Raw genomic sequence first — 16,439 nt, 5'->3', positions numbered from 1 at the left:
ATGCTCCTGAGCTAACATCACCCGAAAGTGTTTCTTAAACTGGAGTCCTTCCCTCTACACCATCCACAAAAAAAAAAAAAAAAAAAACACCTCCACAGACTCTGTAAAAAGAATTATTAAAGGGTGGACAATTTCAGTAATATTAATCCCTTTATATTATTGTATAATTTAAATTTTAAGAAAACACTTAAACTTCCCTTATTTTTTTAAAATAAATATTTTAATTTGAAAAATTTTTCCAGGATACATGTGGTCATATAGTAATTAACATATAACGCTGTTCCTCATAACAAAGATTTCTTTTCAATAAATGTTATGTTACTAAAAGAATACAAATTAGAACCTAATTTTATATGGGGATTTAAAAAATAAATTTCAAGAGTATTAAATGTAAATATCAGTACAAAAGAGTAAAATATACTAACTTTAATTATAAACTTCCTTTAAATTTCAGTTGTAATGCCAAAAATAGTAATGAAAGTTCTAATGTTATAACTTTCAAGAATTTTAATTGTTTTAAGATTCTTTTGTTTGGTGTTGTTTTTTTGATTTTTTTGGCCTCACCCATGGCATGTGGAAATTCCCAGGCCAGGGATCGAACCAAGCCACAGCAGTGACAAAAAGGAATGCTACCAGGGAACTCTAACTTTCAGGATTTTAAAATGTCAGAAAAAAACTTCTAAGTTTTGTTTACTGACGGTTTCTTGTACAGCAATTTATTCCTTGAAAATCAAGTATTTAGATTGTTTGCATGTTTTACAAGTAAAACAGGTTTAAAAAAAAAAAAAGCTGCAGAAAACAAAATCCTGGTCCTATACTGTTTCACTGACTTTAAAAAGCTCAAAAATAAACACATTACAGAAAATCCATTTATACTCTTTGCTGCAAGAACGTAATCTATAGCAGACACACTTGCTAAATGTCACATAAACAAAAATTTCCTATAAATGGAGGGAAAGAAGCTGATCTGGTTTTTTTAAAGGCAAAAACAGAATCATACACAAAAGATACCAGAAAAATAGTAAGGGAGTTCCCGTCGTGGCGCAGTGGTTAACGAATCCGACTAGGAACCATGAGGTTGCGGGTTTGGTCCCTGCCCTTGCTCAGTGGGTTAACGATCCGGCGTTGCTGTGAGCTGTGGTGTAGGTTGCAGACTCGGCTTGGATCCCGCGTTGCTGTGGCTCTGGCGTAGGCCGGAGGCTACAGCTCCGATTCGACCCCTAGCCCGGGAACCTCCATATGCCGCGGGAGCGGCCCTAGAAATGGCAAAAAGACAAAAAAAAAAAAAAAAAAAAAAAAAAAAAAAAAAAAAAAAAAAAACAGAAAAATAGTAAGAATCTTGACTACTACTACACTCAAAATGGCTCAGTAATTTGAGTTAGTGGATGTGAAACCTTTGAAAATGAAAAGTATTGTGGTTTAGATGTTTCAGAACTGTATTTTCAGTAGAGACATAAAAAAGGGGATGTTATAAAGCAATTGAAAATCTAGGTCTCTTACTTGCTGATCTCTGTACCTGTTTTTAAACTTATACACACAAACATTTGAATATCTAGTCAATTGGTGCAATCTTCTCAAACTTTAAAGATTTTACATTTCTGCTTATAAACTATATCTAAATTATAATTTAATATTTTTTAAATTAAAAAAATTTATTATAGTTGATTCACAATGTTCTGTAAATTTCTGCTGTACAGCAATAATTTAATACTCATCAAGCAATTCAGAATAACAGCAGCATTCTACTGTTTTTTAAAAACTGGATTTCTGGATTATAATTCTTTTTCATTTATAAGAAACTTCTATTTTCAAATAATTAGAAAGCTAAAATTAATCTATCATTTTCTTTCATTTAGTTACTTTTAGTAAAAGATAAATTCCTTTTAAGAATCACTCAAGGAGTTCCCATAGTGGCACAGTGGAAACGAATCCAACTAGGAACCATGAGGTTGCAGTTGGATCTCTGGCCTCGTTCAGTGGGTTAAGGATCCAGCATTGCAGACGGTGGAGGTTGCAGATTCGGCTCAGATCTGGCATTGCTGTGGCTCTGGAATAGGCCAGCAGCTACAGCTCCAATTAGACCCCTAGCCTAGGAACCTCCATATGCCGCGGGTGCAGCACTCGAAAAGACAAAAAAAAAAATCTCTCACTAAAATTCTGAATTAGTCCGCATACATGTTATATTCTCTTAAGTATTTAAAATAAAGAACACCACAAACCAACACTTTAAATTATGTTGTAGCTTGCTATGGGCTGAACTGTGCCTCTGCTCTCCCACCATCCCCCACACCCCAGCAACGAATTCAGATGGGAACCCCAAACTCCCAATGTGATGGTATCTGGAGAGGAGATAATTAGGTTTAGATGAGATCATGAGGGTGGGGCCCTCATGACAGGATTAGTGTCCTTAGAAAAAAAAGATACCAGAAAGCTCTCCCTTCTCCCAGGATCTTGGGATGTCTAGCCTCCAGAACTGTGAGAAAATAAATTACTGCTGTTTGAGCCATCCAATCTATGATATTCTGTTATGGCAGCTGGAGAGATGGTTGTGTAACAACAAAACTAATGTGATTTTTTTCCCAAAGAAAACGCTGTTCACATTTTGTTTAAAAACAGGTTATTTTTTTCCCAAAAGGTTACTTGCCAAGTACAACAAGGTCAGGATTTGTAAAAACTGGTGCCCCACAGAAACTGGAATGCATAATGCATACCATGTAAAATTTATACTTCTGCACAATTAATTGGAACAAATGGAAATAATTTAAATACTGAAATAATCTGCAAGGAGACTTAAAAAGTCCAATTTTTTTCAGAATTTAGTAAATTTAGTTTATTGGTAAGAATCGAAATTTAACTCTACTTTGAAAAACATACTAAACTGTTTTTATACTGCATATTCAATAAACTCATAAGATCAATAAATTGTAATTCTCCTTGCACAGCCTTCCTCTGATCAGCATATCTACCACTGCCTATAAGAGATACTGAACAAAACATGCAACATTTTCTGTTAAAATGTTTGATCAACCTTTAAGCTAGTTTCTTAAAGAATGCACTGAAATCAGCTTATTTTAAGTCTTCAGCCATTTCAAATTGCTCTTGATTTAAAAAAAAAAAAAAAAGCAGCAAGAAAGAAAGAAAAAGGAAGGGGGAGGAGAGAGGTAGTCATTTTGAAAAAATTCTTTCAGTGGAAAAGAAAAAAACACACCCAGATCAGCATGTTGGCATGAAATAAAGGCACTAATGCTCTTAACCGAGTTTTAACTCATTAGTTTGTAACGTTTAGAAGAAGGTGTATTATTCCGCTAAAAAAAAAATGAGGCACGCTTAAACTAAAACACTAAAACGAGATTTTTAATAATTACAACTATGACACCATTAAAAAATGGTGTAGAAAGCAGTCATTTAAAATTCATAAAACCACCTACATGTTTTTTAGGAGATCTGGAAGCAGAAATGCCAATTTTTTTAACAGTGACTACCGCGGCAGATGGGGGGAAGTGAGGAGCTCCCCAAAAGGAAGGGCTTCAAAGGGGCGTTATTCAATAACGTTCCATTTAAAACAACGTATAGAAAAGAACCACAATTATTCGCGTCAAAAATATAATAAATATAGCTAAGCCAAAACTTAAAAACTATTACATTGCAACCCCTTTGTCACATTCAAGCATGAGCCCTGGTCGCGGTGGGGAGTTTTGCGGGGTCCAGGGTATATAAATGAAAGGGGAACAAAGCAACACTGCGTGGCAGGAGGGGGATTTCGGAGCCAGGAGCCCGGACTCCGAGTCGGGGGGCACATCGGGTATTCTCGTCGGGGCAGCAGGGGGCTGAAGGGGCTGTGCTCCGCCCACTTGGGCCACTGACCCCTCACTCCTGCCGCTGTCACCGGAGCCGGCCTGGCGACTCAGGGAGAGTCCGGACAGGGCGCCCCGTCAGCTCACGACAAACCCACGCCCCCCTCGCGTGGCCCGACTACAGAGCAAGACCCTCGCCCCGTCTGACCGCCGCCAGGTGGGCACCGGCCGGGATGCGGCCGCGGACGTTTCCCCAGCAACCCCTCTGCTCGGCCCGGCCGGTTCCGGACTCCCACCGTGGCCACCGAGCCCAAGGACCGACCCACTCGCTCTGCCGCCGGGACCCCGGCCAAGCGGCCTCTCCACAGCCAACGGCCGCCGACAACCGCAGCCCGCCCGCACGCACTCGCCCCGCTGGCCCTCATGGCCGGCCCCCGGAGCCCACCTGTTGGTCGCATTCCGGGCATGATTTGGTGGCCATCTTCACTTTCTTGGCTCGAGTTGCAGACATGCTCCTTCTGGCGGCAGCGGCGGTGGCGACGGCGGCGGCGGTGGCGGTGGCTGCAGCGGCGGCGGCTCGGGCTCCGCCCCTCGTACCTCAGTGGCCCGGCCTCCGCGCGCCGGGTCCCCGCAGGCCAGACCGAGGCTATAGCGGGTGCGCGCGCGGGCGCGTGCGTGCACTCGCACGGAGCCTGCGTGTAGAGGGGGCGGGGCGCGGCGTGCGCCGGCTCCGGGTGACCACGGAACAAGCGCCCACCCACACCGCTCGGGTCCCTGAGTGCGTCCGGATCCTCAGATTCTCACGAGAGGAGACTGTCTGGATCGTCCGGCGGGACAATGGACACGCCCTCTCTCGGCCCGACGGCCGGCGTGGGGGCGTGGTTTGGGCGGGGCTCGGTCGTAACGGGCGTTGGGCTCGACCAACGACTGTCCAAGTAGGAGTTGTCGTGGTGCTGAGCACGCCCCCTCCCCCGAGAAAGGAGCACGTGAGAGTGAAGAGCAGGTAGAAGGTTAAGCTCTTAGCACAGATGGGCATTTGATAAGCTTCAGTAGGTCTAATCATTGAGGGATCGTAATAGACATCTGATGAGTCTACTGTATGCCAGCCTTGGGCTCGCGCTGCGAGGTATCAAAGTTAAGTCAAATAGCTATTGAAGGCCAGTTCTGCCAAACAAATGTGAATAGGAGATGCCTGCCCTCAAACACAAACACGCAATCTAGGAGTTCCCGTCATGGCTCAGCAGAAACGACTAATATCCATGAGGACACAGGTTCGATCCCTGGCCTTGCTCAGTGGATTAAGGATTGGGCGTTGCCGTGAGCTGTGGTGTAGGTTGCAGATGCAGCTCAGATCTGGCATTGCTGTGGCTGTGGTGTAGACCAGTGGCTACAGCTCCGATTGGACCCCTAGCCTGGAAACGTCCATGTGCCTCAAGAGAGGCCCTGAAAAAGCCAAGGGGGAAAAAAAAAAACAAAAAAACAAAAAAAAAACCACGCAACTTGGAGGTGTAGACGGCCTAACATTAGAATACAGGGGCATTGGGTTGTTGCTGGAAAGAGTATATCGGTAGACTATTTAGAGTGTTGTATCAAAATTTAAAATCCACCTCACCTTTGATCTTGCAATCCCACTCCTAAGAATTTTAAAAAAAGATATTCTCCACCTGTGTCCAGATGCATTTGTGCAAAGATATTTCACTTTGCAGCATTGCTTGTCAGAGAAAAATCAGAAGCAGCCCGGGTGTCAGTCAGCGAATTACTTGGGCAAATTAAGGTATGAATACAAGAGAGTATCATGGCAGCTCTTCAAAAGAATAAGATAGTTCTACATGAAGTGATATAATGATCTCCAAAATAGTGTTAATTGAAAAAGCAAAGTATAGAACATCTTGTTTAAAATTGTGCAAAAATAATATGGTAATATTGCATATAAAGGAACTGGAGGGCAGGGAGAGGAGGAAGACATATTCCGTATCCTATTGCATTATTTGAATTTTCCACTAGGTCAACCTAGTATGACCTTTTCCCTCACAAAAGGGAGAAGGATTTGTACACAGCTCACTTCGGAAGTGCCCTGACCCACTGTTGGGGGAGTTGGTGGTCCCAGAAGGCTTTCTAGAAGTTATCTCCAAAACCAAATCCCTAAGTATGTCAGGTGGAGTTGCCCAACCAAAGGTGAGAACCTATCAGGCAGATGGGACAGTGTAAGCAAAGGGAGAGAGTTCAGCATTTTGGTGTTGTGTGTACACTGAGCACAGGGCAAAAAGCTAAGGCCGGAAAGGTGGGCCATGTCTAGCTATGCAGCAAGGTCTTTGCTGCCATGGGAAGGAGTTTGCTATCATAACTCAGGATGAAGCCAATGGGGCAGTAAGGGTTTTAAGATGGGAAATAATGGATTATATTAGATGTTAATAAAGATTAGGCCAGCAAAATGCCTCAGGTATTAGACCTAGTATTGGACCTAAGGCACAGGGGAGAGGATGGACAATAAAGAAAAAAATGAGTGGGATTTTAAAAATATGAAGGCCAGGAGTTCTTACAGTGGGTTAAAAATCCAACTTGGCTTGGGTTGCTGCAGAGGCTGGGACTCAATACCCGTTGGCACGGTAAGTTAAAGGATCTGGTGTCACTGCAGCTCTGGTGTAGGTTGTAGCTGCAGCTTGGATTCAATCCCTGGCCCAGGAACTTCCCTATGCAGCCATAAAAATAAATAAATAATAATAATAAATAAAAAATTTAAAAATCCATTAAGCCCATAATATTAAGCAAAATTTGAGAAGCTGTTTTTCTGGGGGAGAGGTGTGGCCATGGACGTTCCCAGGATGACTCTCAAAGGCATGGAGGGATAGAAGTAGCAGAGGAAGGTAGTACTTCACTTTTCCTTAGAAATGGTGTGGGTATGAATGGGGAACCAGGGCCTACAAACCTGGCCCTGAAGAATTTTCTGAAAATCTCAGTGGACCAGGTCCTTTTTATGGAAGTCTCCCCAGAAGGCCATTTGGCTGGTGTGGGTGTTAAAAGAAGTCTTTATATGGAGGTTTTGAAATGGTTAATATGCCAGATTCCATCCAGGTCACCCCTTCCCTCTAGCCATCTTCTTTTGTGTGTATGTGTGTCTTTTTGTCTTTTAGGGCCATATCCATGGCATATGGAGGTTCCCTGGCTAGGGATCCAATCAGAACTGTAGCCACCGGCCTACGCCACAGCCACAGCAATGCAGATCCGAGCCACGTCTGCAACCTACACCACCAGCTCACAGCAACGCCAGATCCTTAACCTCCTGAGTGAGGCCAGGGATGGAACCCAAGTCCTCATGGATATTAGTCAGGTTTGCTAACCGCTGAGCCACGAGGGGAACTCCTCTAGCCATTTTCTAACCAAGAGTGGTCATATGGTATTATCTCTGGCCAATAAAATATAAACCAAAGTCTGCTGAGTGGAATTTTTGGAAAAGCTCTGAATTCTGATAAAAACAAAGCGATTCATGTCAAAAACAAAGCAAAATACAACCTCTTCGTCCTTTGCCTTTCACACTTTTCTTTTTGGAGCATGAACAGGAGGCCCTCAAGGTAGAGCAGCCATCTTATGACAATGAGACAATAAGGTGTCCTATTAGCTATCATTACATAACAAATTACCCCTGAAATTAGTAGCTTAAAACAATATATCTCGGTTTCGATGCATAGGGAATGCAGGTGTGGTTCTGCAATCTCATCTGAGTGTCCAAGGGGGGCGATCCAATTCTAAGCTCACTCATCTGATTGTTGGCAGGCCCCTGTCCCTATCACATGGGCTCTTCACAGACCTGCCTTGAAACACGGCAACTGGGAGTTCCCGTTGTGGCTCAGCAGAAACAAACCCGACTAGTATCCATGAGGACGTGGGTTCAATCCTTGGCTTTGCTCAGTGGATTAAGGATCTGGCGTTGCCATGAGCTGTGCTATAAGTCACAGACATGGCTCAGCTCTCAAGTTGCTCTGGCTGAGGCTCAGGCTGGCAGCTGCAGCTCCTATTTGAGTCCTATCCTGGGAACTTCCATATGCTGCGGGTGTAGCCCTAAAAAGACAAAAAAAAAAAAAAAAAAAGGCGGGATAAATATACAAATGTCTATCAAATACATTAAATAAATTGTACCATAATCACTTGATAGAATATGAATCAGCTTTTAAAAGGAACAAATTAGTGATACATACAACAAAATGGATGAATCTCAAAAATATTGTGTTTAGTAAAAAAGCCTTACACAAAAGAACACATAACTGTAATTCCTTTTCTATGCAGTTCTAGAACAGCAAAACTATTCCATGATAGAAAAAAATCAGAGCAGTGTTTACCTCTTGGGGATAAGGGTGGGGATTAAATGAACAAGGGTATGAGGGAACTTTCTGGACTGACAGTGATTGTTTGTATCTTAATAGGGGTTGTGTTACACAAATGTTTGCATTTGTCAAAATGTATTGAAAAGTACACTTAAGATTTGGGCATTTTATTGAATCTAAATTTTACCTCAACAAGAACCTTAAGCAAATATTGAACTTTAGGAGTTCCCATCATGGCTCAGCAGAAACAAATCCAACTAGTAACCATGAGGTTGCAGGTTCGATCCCTGGCTTCGCTCAGTATGTTAAGGATCCAACGGTGCCATGAGCTGTAGTGTAGGTCGCAGATGCAGCTCCAATCTGACGTTGCTGTGGCTGTGGCGTTCGCTGGCGGCTACAGCTCCGATTAGACCCTTAGCCTGGGAACCTCCATATGCCACAGATGCGGCCCTAAAAAACAAACGAATTAAAAAAAAATGAACTCTAGGTAGTGATATATATGCTGAAGTATTTACGGTGAAGTGTGCTTATGCTCACAACTTACACTGAAATAAATTTTTTTAAAAAATGGCTACAAGGGTAGATAAGTTATAAAGCAAATATAGGCTAGTGAAATGTCAATGGTACAATCTAGCTGGTCATACAGTTACCCACTACAAAATTCAAACATTTTGTATGTTTGAAAATTTTCATAAATTATGGGAAACAAAACCTACTTTTTAAACCATTGTCCATTAAGTTTTCAATTATCTGCTGTCAAACATACTCCATACTTACACTGATTCCAAAACAAAGGTTTTTTATAGAGTGGATGATACTGGCCCTGACACTTATTCATTCATTGAATACTTATACGAGGTATGATCTTGTGAGCACAACTAAGTTCCTGCTCTTATGACTCTCATACAAACACATACTGTTTTACAAATAAACACATAACTACTGTGGTCACAATTATGTGTTAGTTTTGCTGAGGGAGGAATGCGAAAGGCCTAGTTGCTAAAGCAAAAGAGATTTATGGAGGCATCAGAGGGCATGGGCTGAGCTCAAGATGGTGCCAGCCCTGACTGTGAGGAGGTGCTGGGTTTTTAAAGGATCTGTGGTGGGAATCTGTGGCTAGAATTCATGGTGGGAACTTGTATCAGGAACAGTGAAGAAGGAGGAGGAGGGGAAGGTCAAGGGAGGGGTAGATGGTCGAGTCCTGTGACAGAGGGCAGTGACTCCTTATGGGTGGTTAATCTATGCTCCACATTCTGGGAAAGGGTGTAGATCTTGTGCTGGGCTGTACCCATGTCCACAGCAGGTCTCCAAGGTCAACAGTCACATTCGGGGAGTGGGGGTCTGTCTCCATCCTCCTGGGAACCTATCGTCATGAAGGTACTTTACTGGGGTTCTAAGGCCACTGACAAGGGGATCTGACCTGTGGTAGGTTAGGGCAATCAGGGAAGACTTCCTGGATGATGGGCAGATTTAATGAGGAAAAGGGGAATAGCAAATATTCAGCCATAAAGAAAGCATGGGCAAATTAGCTGAGGTTAAAAGGAAGTGAAAAGAGGCTGTTGTGGTTGAAGCACCAACAGAAAGAGGAAGAGAGAATCCAGCACACTGAGGATGGGTGCTGGAAGGTCCACCTTCCACTATCTTTCAATGCTACTTCTGACTTCGCTCAAAATCTTTTGTGTGCTGTTCAAGTGGCTAGAGGTGCTCCAGTCTCACAATAAGCAATTAGACCAAGCAGGAATTTCTTTAATAATAGGTGTTATGTACTTGAGAAACCAAAATGACCATTCAAAGCCATTTTGCATCCCTTTTGTAGTTACAACCCAAGTTCCTGACACAGGGGGTAGGGGATAGTGATGAGAGGTAGCAGCCTCCATCGCCACTCCTCTGACACTCAAACTAACCAAAGTTTCTACCAAGGGGCCTTTTAAACCTTTTATTTCTTCTTTGGGAAAGGAAAACAAGAGCGTTGTGATGCTTGGGAGGTCTTAGTGTATATAAAATTTATCATTTTCCTTGAAAACCCAGTATAGCTCCTAAAGAGTTCTAAGTTTCTATAGTTCCTCCTTTTTCAAAGCAATGGAGAGAATGGAATATGTATGCAAGAAAGGACTGGCTCTGTGTGACAGAATCACTATTATTATCCAAAAGCACCGCTGAGCTGCATGTGTGTGGCTTTTAGTGTTAGAACATGCTCTCCTTTCTTTAGACAAAAAATATTTTCTGAGATCCTTAGAGCCTCTGGTGAAGCCTTTTTTTTTTTTTTTTTTTTTTCGTCTTTTTACCATTTCTTGGGCTGCTCCCGCTGCATATGGAAGTTCCCAGGCTAGGAGTCAAATCGGAGCTGTAGCCACTGGCCTATGCCAGAGCCACAGCAACGCGGGATCCGAGCCACCTCAGCAACCTACACCACAGCTCACGGCAATGTCGGATCCTTACCCACTGAGCAAGGACAGGGATTGAACCTGCAACCTCATGGCTCCTAGTCGGATTCGTTAACCACTGAGCCACAACGGGAACTCCAATGAAGCAGCTTTATTTCCCTGAAATTCACTTTGCCCAGACCTTTGCATGGTTGACTCCTAAGTACCCATTATATACATAGATACTCTGGGTTTTTCCACCTTCCTCCAGTGAAGAAACCCAAAACTCAGGAGCAGCTTGAAGTTGACCAGTGTCTTAGGTACCTTTCAGCCTTCATGTTCTTTCAGCATCTGGGAAGGTATCAAGTTGACCCACATGAAACTGCCTTTTTATAGTCAAATGAAAATATATTTTTGAGAAAAAGAAAAAAAAATTTTTAAAGAAAAGCTTTATTCAACCAAAATATGCAATGTCGTCATTGCTTTCCCCAAGTGGTAAACTTCCCGAAATATTAAATGATATACGCCATATTTATAAAATTTGGCATTTGTAACATTTATTCAAATCCTCTAATTACTGCATCTCAATTGGAGAAAGGTTTGTTTCATAGAAAGAGTTCCAAATAACAGAAAAGGTGGAAATCAGTTGAAAAAACGTCAAGTAAGGCAAAATTTTTTAGGTCAATTCAGTTAACTTCCCTATGGTGGTTTGCGATTTCTGTGGTCACATGTTGTGGTGGAAAAGTAGAGGGCCATGTCTGCTAACCAGAGGTCTTTTAGATCAATTTTTTTTTTTTGTCTTTTTGCTATTTCTTGGGCCACTCCCGCGGCATATGGAGGTTCCCAGGCTAGGAGTCCAATCGGAGCTATACCCACCGGCCTATGCCAGAGCCACAGCAACGCGGGATCCGAGCCGCGTCTGCAATCTACATCACAGCTCACGGCAACGCCAGATCGTCAACCCACTGAGCAAGGGCAGGGACCGAACCCGCAACCTCATGGTTCCTAGTCGGATTCATTAACCACTGCACCACCACGGGAACTCCTAGATCAACTTTTGATACATAATTTCAAGCATCTGACAATAAGATACTACTGTTAGTTTTACCTGGCTTAAGAAGCAATAATGAAACACTCTCTGCAGAACACCAGAAGTTACCAGAACCTTTTTTGATTGCAGTGATTTTTTTTTTCTTCTTTTCAGGGCTGCACCTGTGGTATATGGAAGTTCCCAGGATAGGGGTCGAATTGGCACTGCAGCTGCAGGCCTGTGTCACGGCCACAGGAATGCCAGATCTGAGCTGTGTCTTCGAACTACACCACAGCTCACAGCAACAGTGGATCCTTAACCCAATGAGAGAGGCCAGGGATCGAACCAGCATCCTCAGAGGTACTAGTTAGGTTCGTAACCCACTGTGCCACAACAGGAGGACCTTGCAATGCTAATTTTAACACATGTTCAGGAACTTCATCAACATCCAGCCATTGGCCAGATCACTTTTGATTTCATTACGATCCTCTCCAAAACAGGTCTCCCTGTTCTTTCAAATCTTAAGAGATGAGCGAATCTTTAACCATCTGAGTTTATGACCATCCATCAACTGGTGTGGTACCTACCCACTTGTCCAGTTTTTTCACCTTTCCTATTGCAGCCAAGTATCGAGGAACTGTTATAGCAGAAACTCCTAAGTCTGCGGCCAGACCTCAAATTGCTGTTTTGGGGTTAGCTTCCGCTATGGCTCTCAACTGATCTTCTTTTAAAACAGATTTGGGTCTTCCTCGAGGCTCATATTTCAGACTCAGATCCCCAGATCGAAATTTTTCAAACCACCATCAGATGGTCCTTTCACTGACAGAGCCTTCTCCAAAGACAGAATTGATGTTTCTGCTTGCCATGGCTGCACTATGTCCTAGTTTAAATTCATATAAAAAAAAAGTATTCATAAATCTTTCAAAGACATGGTATTGTTCATTTCTGTGGAGAAAAGAATAAAAACTCAATAATTAAAGGAAACTGAATAGCATAATATCATTACAAATATTAAACACAACTGAAAATAGACTTGATATCAACTTTACCAATCATGATCAAGTTTCAACTGGTCAAATATCACCAACTTTATTTGGAGAATACATGCTTTTATCACTGTACTCTGCTGCTATCTGTTTATATCAGGTGAATGATACTTTTAAATTTTTTGGCTTTCCAAGAGGAACACAATTTTCAATAATTTTATCAGCATCTACTATGGAAGAAATGCTTCTGAACTAAAATACAAGTATTGCTTTTAAATCCAGGAACTCAATACCTACTAAACAATTTCTCGGTACTATCAAAGTAAGATCTCAGATCAATTAAATGCTTGGAGAAAGAGTCTCCCATAGTGGGTTGACAAATGCCTGTTTCTTATATCTTCTGACATAAGTATTTTTAGGTCTTCCTCTTCCCTGTCTAATATGATCTGAAAAATTGCTACTTCATGACCTCTTCATGTTTTCTAAATCCTTGTTTACTATAGAATTGATCTTCTTTCACCTCTATTTCACTCCTCTTGGCCTCATACTTAATTGTGTGTACATGAATAAAATAATGTATTTTAGGGATGTGAGAGAACAGTTTTTCTAAGTTTGCATCCCTCACCGTCCCCCCTCCACCTGCAGTCATGTATTCTAACTAGCACTAGAGTTCACTACCTACTGCATTTTTTAAAACTACAGCCATCACATACATGTTCCCTAAACCATCTAAAGGGTTCTTTTTTATTTATTTATTTATTGGGTTTTGTTTTTTTGTTTGTTTGTTTTTTGTCATTTTAGGGCTGCACTCACAGCATATGGAGGTTCCCAGGCTAGGGGTCCAGTTGGAGTTGTAGCTGCCTGCCTATGTCAGAGCCACAGCAACGCGGGATCCGGATCCAAGTCGCGTCTGCGACCTACACCACAGCTCACGGCAATGCCAGATCCCCAACCCACTGAGCGAGGCCAGGGATCAAACCCACAACCTCATGTTTCCTAGTCGGATTCATTTCTGCTGCGCCATGACGGGAACTCCAAAAGGGTTCTTTTTTAATTTACAGAAGCCAGATGTGCACAGTGTTTGGGGGGAAACAGGGAGGTTTCTTTTTCAGCAGCTTTAATTTCAGTACATATTCCTCCATAGCAACTTTTCCGCCCTCCCTCCCTCCCCACCCCTGCTTCCAAAATGGTGATGTAGAAAGTGTATTGGCTAATGATTGCTGTCACCTAAATTCTAACTTAAGCTACTTCAAATAAGTTGATAATTAATCTTCTATTACAAAAGAAAAAAATCTGACCTCAATCCTAAAATATTGTTTTCAAAAAAAAAAAAAATATATATATATATATATATACGTAGTAACTCTAAGAAAAATACTAGGAAAGTGAGTAGCTTTATTTTAGTCCCTAATATACTGAAAGGAGCTAACCCGTTGTTCCTTAATGGAATAGAACTAGGGGAGAGTTTTCCTATCAATACAGTAGGTTTAATTGATGTAAGAAGTCCATCTTCCACTTCAAACAAATTGTAACTTAAGATTAAAAAAAAAAAAAAAAAAAAAAACTTGGGAGTTACTGTTGTGGCTCAGTGGGTTAAGAACCCAACTAATATCTGTGCGGATGCAAATTAGATCTGTAGCCTCACTCAGTGGGTTAAGGATCCCACGTTGCTGAAAGCTGTGGCAAAGGTCACAGATGCGGGTCAGATTTGACTCCTAGCCGGGAAACTTCCATGTGCCACAGGTGTGGCCCTAAAAAGAAAATAAATAAATAAATACAGTTACAAACCTAATAATACATTGTCACGCACTCAAAAAACAAACAAACAACAACAACAAAAAAAAAACACCTTATTTTAATACAAAGTTAAATCCGAAGAGAGACTCTCTCAAATGCACAAGGAAGGGAGGGTAGACCTCAAAGCCACAGGGGTGAAGGGACACAGGAATAGAATTCATATCTCAGAACTACATACAAATAATGGAACAAACTGAAACAGACATTTTAAGACAAGTTAAAGTAAGATATTTTAAAACATGCCTTAAATGTTCAAACAGAAAACATAGAATAGAATCCAAGAATAGGCCATTTGAGAAAGAAAAATCTCACATTATATTTAGTTGTCATGCCTCCTTAGCCTCTTCCAGTCTCTGCCAGAGCCTCAGTCTTCCCTTAACCTTTCATGACCTTGACTCTTTTGAAGAATACTGATACATCATTTTGCAAATGTAGCTCATTTGTGTCTGGCTGATGTTTTCTTATAGACTGACTAAGGTTATGTATTTTTGACAAGGATACACAGAAGGGATGTATCCTTTTTAGTGCATATTGTCATGGGTTCCATGATGTCAATAATATGTTTTATTATTGTGATGTTCACTTTCATCACTGAATAAGGTAAATTCTGGCAGGATTCATCCCTATTAAGTTACTATCTTTCCCTTTGTAGTTAATGAAGATCTTGGGGGAGATACTTAGCATCAATACAAAATTTTTATTTCCCCTCAAATTTTCACTCATTTATTTTATTACCCATCAGTGCATCTTGTCTGCAACAATTACTGTTTAGCTAATGCTTATTTTCTACTCCTTGCAATTCTTCCACAGTTATTAATTGAAATTGTATTATAAGGAAGAACCATCCTTTTTTTTTTTTTTTTTTTTTTTTGTCTTTTTGCTATTTCTTTGGGCCGCTCCCTCGGCATATGGAAGTTCCCAGGATAGGGGTCGAATCGGAGCTGTAGCCGCTGGCCTACGCCAGAGCCACAGCAACGCGGGATCCGAGCCGCGTCTGCAACCTACCTACACCACAGCTCACGGCAATGCCGGATCGTTAACCCACTGAGCAAGGGCAGGGACCGAACCCGCAACCTCATGGTTCCTAGTCAGATTCGTTAACCACTGCGCCACGACGGGAACTCCTTTTTTTTTTTTTTTTTTTTTTTTTTTTTTTTTTTTTTTTTTTAATAATGCTTTTTAGGTCCGTACTTGCAGCATATGGAGGTTCGCAGGCTAGGGGTTGAATCAGAGCTACAGTTGCTGGCCTGCACCACAGCCACAACAATGCGGATCCGAACCGCATGTAGCAACCTACACCACAGCTTACAGCAATGCTGAATCCTTAACCCACTGAGCAAGGCCAGGGATGGAACCTACATCCTCATGGATACTAGTCAGGTTCACTACTACTGAGCCACCGCAGGAACTCCTCCCCTCATTTTAAAATTTATATCAGTATGGGCTCATGGATATTTACTTTATTACTCTACAGATGGTAATCAAATGAAATCATTATTTCTTTTGCTCAAATTGTTCCAGTTTTGGCTATTAGGAACTCCATTAAGGTGGCTCCCATATAAATATTCCCCCTGTTCTTTTTTAAAAAAAAAGCATTTTGAAAAAGAATTTGTGTGTGTGTGTGTATATATATATATATATATATATACATATGTAGTATGACTGGTTCGCTATGCGGTACAGCAGAAATTGGCACAACACTGTCAATCAACTATACTTAAAATTTTTTTTAAATAAGCATTTTGTTATTATCTATCACACCTCAAGATGTTCCAGGCACCTTTCCCCCATCTCAGTCCTAGAATCGACCACCTCTCCCAAGAGCCCTGGTTCCTTTTACTGGAGAATCATACTTAGAAGTAAAAAATTGGATGCTAGATTCATTTATTACTGCTGAGGTGTCATCACTTCTAGTCGCTCTCAGTGGAGAGAGTTAGGAAATACATGTGTACATTCTAATCCACACATATAGTGATATCTCATTCCATTCCAACCCTACAGGGTTTATTTTAGCCTCCTCTTTTCCTTATTTATGAGAAACCCAGTTCTTATTATCTAAAAATTCTTACCTATTTGTTCGGTTAGGTTATACACACAAAGCAGTTTCAGAATTGCTAATCTATACTCCTGTGAGAAATACATTTACTGAC

The 16,439-nt window shown here is 41.6% G+C and overlaps 1 protein-coding gene across 2 annotated transcripts in view; it reads right to left on the bottom strand.

Annotated features, from left to right (window-relative positions):
• LOC100626752 (UPF0547 protein C16orf87 homolog) overlaps positions 1–4,638 on the bottom strand; it is a 33,409-nt gene extending 28,771 nt beyond the window's left edge. The window contains exon 1 of one of the 2 annotated variants that reach the window (XM_003355829.4): positions 4,240–4,638. In XM_003355829.4, coding sequence (XP_003355877.4) covers positions 4,240–4,305 — 66 coding nt within the window. In that variant the 5' untranslated portion in view covers positions 4,306–4,638. The remainder of the gene's footprint in view (positions 1–4,239) is intronic. The other variant, XM_021094241.1, reaches the window with a different exon arrangement.

This window comes from Sus scrofa, chromosome 6, assembly GCF_000003025.6.
Source record: "Sus scrofa isolate TJ Tabasco breed Duroc chromosome 6, Sscrofa11.1, whole genome shotgun sequence".
Lineage (NCBI taxonomy): Eukaryota > Metazoa > Chordata > Mammalia > Artiodactyla > Suidae > Sus > Sus scrofa.
The sequence above is the reverse complement of the archived record's forward strand: the minus strand, read 5'-3'. Positions and strand labels throughout refer to the sequence as shown.